The sequence below is a fragment of the Bison bison genome, unplaced genomic scaffold (genome assembly GCF_000754665.1).
Source record: "Bison bison bison isolate TAMUID 2011002044 unplaced genomic scaffold, Bison_UMD1.0 scf7180017864516, whole genome shotgun sequence".
Taxonomy (NCBI): domain Eukaryota; kingdom Metazoa; phylum Chordata; class Mammalia; order Artiodactyla; family Bovidae; genus Bison; species Bison bison.
The window spans coordinates 2953789-2960168 of NW_011495069.1; the positions used below are offsets into that span (position 1 = coordinate 2953789).

Below are 6380 nucleotides of genomic sequence, written 5' to 3' on the forward strand. Positions count from 1 at the left end.
ACTGCAGTATTCTTGTCTGAAGAATCCCATGGACAGAGGAGCCTGGCGGGCTACAGTCCATGGGGTTGCAGAGTCGGACACGACTGAAGAGACTGAGCACGCATGTACTGCTGAGTCAGTTCAGCCAGGATTCCTCATCTTGATGTCTGATGGGGCTCCTCACTCCCGTTGCTAGGTGACGCCATCCTGCCTGCCTTCAGCCAGATCCTTCTGGTGGTGGGTTAAGCTAGAATCTCCGCTACTCCTGATGTTTCTTCTTAGTAATTGCCCATCCACTGACCTCCACCTTGCACCTTGGCTACAAATTCCCACTTTCTAGGTTCTTTTATTTGGAGTTGAATCCAATCTGTCTCCTCCATGGCAAGACTTCATCAGAGCAGTTTCCAGCCTTCTGTCTCTTGGTTATCGTGGACTCAGGGCATTGCCGGGGAGGCCTCAGCACATTGACCCAGAAGCCTGCTTATCAGTCCCCAGGATGCAAGACTCTCATAAGTTCCTTTGTTGGAAAGAAGTTTGATGGCAACTGCTTCCCAGCCAGGCTCACAACCTTCAACTTCTCTCTACAAGGGCTCTTGGGAGTCAGCGGTCCCTCCAGACCTGGTCCAATAACCCCATTGAATAAATGGTCTGCCTGGCTGTGCTTTAACAAATATTACTGAATGTTTTTCTTTAACTTATCCTCATCCCTTTCGGGTGGGAAAGGAGAGAACGTGGGCTCATTTCCCTTCAGATGTTTGGAGAAAGGCCAAGCCCTCTTCTGATACATCAAGCCCCTGCCCCTGCAGGCCTGAGCACCCTGGGGTGGGATGTGACCCGGCGACTGTGGGCGGGGCGGGGGCGGAGGGAGGAGGCGGGGCCTCCTTTTTCTAGGCCATGTGCCACCCCTTCCTGCCCAGGGGCATTGCCCCGGCACTCCCCTGCCAGTGAGCGGCAGCGAGACGCTGGGGCCTGTTCCCCGCAGCCATCGGAGCGGATTGCGGACCTTGCGAGACCTATGTCGCTGGCCCCGCAGAACCCAGAAGATGCCAGATGGGGCTCCGGCCAACCCCAAAGGGTGCAGGAAGAAGGGGCTGGTTAGACAACCCCCTGGGAGAAGAGGCCCGAGCCTCAGGACCTCTTCAAGAACCTCCAGGTACGTGCCTGCCTCCCCGGGATGGAGCCCTCGGTGGAGATGAGCAGGGAGGTGGGCGAAGAGCTGGCTCCTAGAACCTGTTTCTTCAGAAAGTCTGAGCCTCTGCTTACGGCTGAGATATTGCCTTTTCTGCACTACCGGGGCCTTGGGATCCATCAGTCCTCATAGGCACTTGAGGCCCAGAGAGGGTAAGGTAAGGGATCTATTGATGGTCACACAGCATTTTGGAAGTAGAGTTGCAGCTTGAACCCAGGGACTCAGGTCTCCTGGCTCCAGATACAAAAGCCAGCCACCAGGTGGGGTCATGTGACTGGAGTGCAAATGGAAGGGGCTGGTTCTGATGTGCGACCAGGTCCAATCCTGCGAGAAAGGGAGCCCTCTGTCTCTTGGAAGCCTGGCTCGGGGTGGAAGGGAAGGAGGCTCCCTGTGCCTCCCGGCTCTGCACTGCTGGGGGCTGTTGCTCCCAGAGGTGCAGGCAGGCAGGAGGTGCTCAGATCTCTCTGCAGGAGCTAATCACAGGGCAAGGGCAACAGGAACCCGGGCACCGAGGGGTGGTGTTGACTGCAGATGTAAGGAGGCTCAGGAGGGAGCCATAGGCCAGGAACCGCACGCGGTGGGGAGGGACAGACTAAGGACTGGGCTCTCTTCCCCTCTCAGATCTCACCTGGGGATGAAGAGTTTCATCACCATCACCATCCTAGCCAGCAGCGGTGAGTGAAGGTGCTGGGAAACCCCTCCTTCTGACCCCGACTCCAGCCTTTCTCCCGTGACTCAGCCATTGGCCACAGGCTCTCAGACCCACCGCTGGGTCTCTGCTCCCCGGCTCTGCCGGGCTTCCTTCCCTCTCTGCAGCTGTTTACTCCTCCAGCCACCTGTAAACACGCCCGAGGAGGTCAGCATTAACTGTTTACGAGCCTCCAGGGTGCGGGGCGCACAGTTGAGCAAGCATCATAAAGTGGTGCTGGTGGCTGGGCGTCAGGGCGCTTGGCGACACTGGGGCGCTTGTGTACATAGGAAGACGCGTTTGTGTACATACATGTGTACATGCAGACGGAACTCGTGAGCTTGCATGCAGGTATCCACACGTCTATGTGTAGGGGGTGTGTCTGAGCACATGATGATGTCTGTGTGTGTAACACACGTCTGGAAGATGGGTGAGCACGTGTTCACAGCAGTGTGTGTCTCTGGAGTGTGTAGGTGAATATAGGGAGCACACAACTGCACACGCGTGTGTGGAGCAGTGTCTGGGTGTGAGAGGTAGTGGAAGATGATGGAGGTGGTCCGGGAGCCTCTTCCTTCTTCTTTCTGGAAGGACCACCCCCGGGACCACCGAGGCTCCTGACACATGGGCAGGCATCCTGGTGGCAGGTGCCCTGTGTAGGCAGGAGAGAGGCTGGGTATTCCACTGGCCTTCTGTCCACCTGTTCAGCAGCCCCTGAACCCAACCAGGTTTGAGACAAAGAAAGAAAATACCAGAGACAAAATGAAGTTGAATGCAGCCAGACATGAGAAATGGTTGGTTGAATTCAGGCAAAGTGACCTATTATTTAAAAAATAACCCCTTGTGTCCAGCCCAGCCCAGGGGCCGGGCACAGAGGCTGCAGACTGAGTGAACACAGGTTTTGTTTCTTCTGCTCCAAGCGGAGTGTGGACGTGGCCACTCTGGGTGTTGCACATGTGTGACAGTGGGAGTGTGTATGCGTGTATAAAGGTGTGGGAGGTGAGTGTGGGTCTGTTTGTGAGACCATGTGCGTGTGAGAGGCATTTGTGGGTGAGTGTGTGTGTAACTGTGTTATATATGGAGGAGAGTGTGCAGCGGGTGAGTGTGTGTTTACATCTGCCTGCGTGTAAGAGTATGACGTGTGTCTGTCCTGCATGTGGATGGGTGAGTTTTAGGTGAGAACTGATGGTTGAGGGGTCCGGGGGATGGAAGCTGCCCCCCATCAGGGGTAACACCTACAGGACTAGGGGCAGGAGGCCAGGACCTCACAGCAGGCAGTCGGTCCCAGGCCCTGGAGGGGAGGGTCTGTCTTGCTTATGAACCCTGCCCCTGGCCCCGCAGCACTAACGGAGAAGCCTGTTTGCAGATGGGGGTCCGTCTGACCCCCAGGCTTCTGGGCACACGTTTGATTACAGTGACAAGAATCCTGCAGAACAGAAAGGGCTTGGGGACAGCTGATGTTACTGGGAAGCCCTCTCAGCCCCCCTCTCTCTTCCATCGTGGCCAAATCAGAGACAGGCCCCCAGGTCGCAGGGACCCCTTCCTCCCTGCCCCAGACCCAGACAACCATTTACAGGCTCTAAACCACCCTCTTAAGGTTGTTGGCCGTTTCTCTCCACGCCTTTGTTTCCTCTTTCATTTGCTACTTATTCTCTGTAACGACAAAAGTCCCGAAGATAGACTGGAAGAGGCAGGTGGAGAGGGATGCCCTAAATTAGTTCTCTGACAGGAGGGCAGGCCTGGCCCAGGGTCCCAGTAAGCCCTGAGAGGGGACGCCGTGGGAAGAGCAAGGGTCTGGTGTGAGCTGGGTGCTTGCACTTCCCTGGAGGCTGGGGTTGTCATTCCCATTTTACGGATGGGAAAACCGAGGCCTAGGGAGCCTTAGTTCTGGGCCCGCATCTGTCTGACTCCAAAGTCTGTGCCTTTCCCACCAAGGCAGGTTGAGGTGGTGAGTTCCCCCATCATCACTAGGGATGTTGGACAGCCAAGTCTCCAGAAGCAAGTCGTTTCAGCCTTCGGGATTCCATCTGGGCTCTGTTTCTGAAATTCTCGGCTTCCTCCCTCTCCCTCTACATTTCCTCTATCCGGCCGCAGAGTGGGGTGGGAAGCATGACTTGAGAGCAGGGGCAAAGGTGTGGAACTGGGCACCTCGCCCCAGGCACAGCTGGAGGAGCCTCCCGGGGGAGGCAGCAGAGCTGAGGGGTGGCGAGCTGGCATCCCAGCTCCTGGGGGGTCACAGACCCGGGTCCAGGTCTGGGCTCTGCCACTTCCAGGCTGCATGGGGCAAACCACCTCTCTGAGCCTCAGCTGCTCATCCATGAAATGGGGTAAGAGCGGCCCTCCTGCCTGTGTGGTAATGGGGGGCAGGGGGGCGGGTGCGCAGCCTCACCCAGGTAAGAACCCAAACACCAGGCTCAATGTTGACTCAGCCGGGAGCCAGCATGCCCGGGAGCCCGGGAGGCAGGGAGACAGAGGAGGGCAGCAGATGGCCCCGGGGTGAGCAGCCTGAAGGGCGCCAGGAAGCTGACCCCGGGAGTCTGCTGGTATCTGAAGGGTTGTGGCACCGCCTGTGAGACAAGGACAAAGGGGAAGAAATGTATACTTGGGCGCGTGTGTGTGTGTGTGCGGGTGTGTGTGCGCACGTGCGTGCGTGCACATGTGTGTGTGTGCGCGCATGCGTGTGTGTATGTGTGCGCGTGCGTTCGTGTGTATGTGTGTGCACGTGTGTGTGTGTGCATGTGTGTGTGTGTGCGCGTGCGTGCGTGTGTGTCCAGAACACCCAATTGTCTCCGGATTAACCCTGAGATGCTCCCGCCCCAGGCCCTGCTGGGAGCCCAGGAGCCAGGCCAAAGCAGCAGGGCCCAGAACCCTGTTCAGAAGAGCACGTGGCATCTGGGAAGCAAGCCCCTTAGGGTGTATCAGGCACTCGGCTCTCCCTGTCTGGGTCCAAATTCTGCCTCCACTGATTTTCAACAATGTCTCCTTGGGCCAATTGCTAAATGCTCTGGGCCTCGATCGCCTCATCTGTAAAATGGGTTTTTTTTTTTTTACAGGGTTGCAGTGAGCACTTGATGGACTCGGGCATGGAAGGGTGGCGGGCAGGGCCCACTTTCTTCTGGGGGCTGTGGGGCTCGGTGTGAGGACGTGGGCAGAGCACCGCACGGGGCGCCCTGTGGAGTGCTGCCTCCTTCTGCTCTGCCCTCCTCCCCTGCCCCTGTATCCCGTCCCCTGGCCCCAGCCAGGTGGGCAGGAGCGGCCACGAATGGGGCTGGGAGCTCACCACACCCCTCGGCTCTCTCTCGCAGTCCTGCCTGCGGCCCGCAGCAGCCTGCTCAACCTCAAGTCCATGGTGGAGACGGTCACTGGGAGGAACGCCATCTTGTCCTTCGTGGGCTACGGCTGCTACTGCGGGCTGGGGGGCCGCGGCCTGCCCATGGACGAGGTGGACTGGTAGGTCCCGAGAGGCTGGGCCACGCTCAGAACTGGGCGGGGACAGCCCAGGTCAGACCGTCCCCAGTCTCCCAGTGGTGGGGGAAGGCCCTTACCCCAAGGAGGAGGCTTGTGTGCTGAGTTTGTAACCAGAAGCCTGACATTTGACCTACGTTCTCCTCAACCGTCTGGGACACTTCCTATTGTCTGTTTCCAAGGTCTTGGGCTTGGAGGCATTCAGTTCAGTTGCTCAGTCGTGTCTGACTCTTTGCAACCCCTTGAACCGCAGCACGCCAGGCCTCCCTGTCCATCACCAACTCCCCGAGTTCACCCAAACCCATGTCCATTGAGTGGGTGATGCCTTCCAACCATCTCATCCTCTGTCGCCCCCTTCTCTTCCTGCCCTCAATCTTTCCCAGCACCAAGGTCTAGAATTCCCATTCTCAGCGGAACCTTTGACCTGTCCCCAGACACGCATGGGCTTCCCTGGTGGCTCAGATGGTAAAGCGTCTGCCTGCAATGCGGGAGACCTGGGTTCAATCCCTGGGTCGGGAAGATCCCCTGGAGAAGGAAATGGCAACCCACTCCAGTACTCTTGCCTGGAAAGTTCCATGGACAGAGGAGCCTGGCGGGCTACAGTCCGTGGGGTCGCAAAGAGTCAGACACGACTGAGTGACTTCACTTTCACTTTTCCTTTCACTTTCTTTCAAACACACATGAGAGCTACAGTCACACTGTTGTGTTGGACAAAGCAAGGGCTGAGACCCCTGCCTGCTCAGACAGGAGGCCCTGGAGAGCAGGACTGTGCCTCCTCCATCAGCTGGGAGTTCCTGGAAGCTGTGGCTTCTCCTCTCCTCCTTTCCCCAACCCAAAGCAGCCAGCATGAGTCTGGCATCCCTGGGGGCTTCATAAATGCATGTTGACTAATTGCCTGCCTCTCACCAGAGGGGATGGGACAGCCACATCAGCAGTGGCTCCATGTCCTCCACCCCCAAGCCCCACTTACCCCTCCAGACTTTGGTCCCTTCCTGGCCATCCTGCACAGCCAGGAGTAGCCCCTGCATCTGGCCGGTCTCCTCCACTGTGGACTTCACCCAG

General features: G+C 57.8%; 1 protein-coding gene across 1 annotated transcript in view; it reads left to right on the forward strand.

The window, feature by feature from the left end:
- The first annotated feature begins 1022 nt into the window (after positions 1-1022).
- The window catches only part of PLA2G2F (phospholipase A2, group IIF), a 9841-nt gene continuing 4483 nt past the window's right edge, over positions 1023-6380 (forward strand). Inside the window, exons 1-3 of the mRNA XM_010830230.1 lie at positions 1023-1132; positions 1790-1842; positions 5159-5303. Coding sequence (XP_010828532.1) covers positions 1023-1132; positions 1790-1842; positions 5159-5303 — 308 coding nt within the window. The remainder of the gene's footprint in view (positions 1133-1789; positions 1843-5158; positions 5304-6380) is intronic.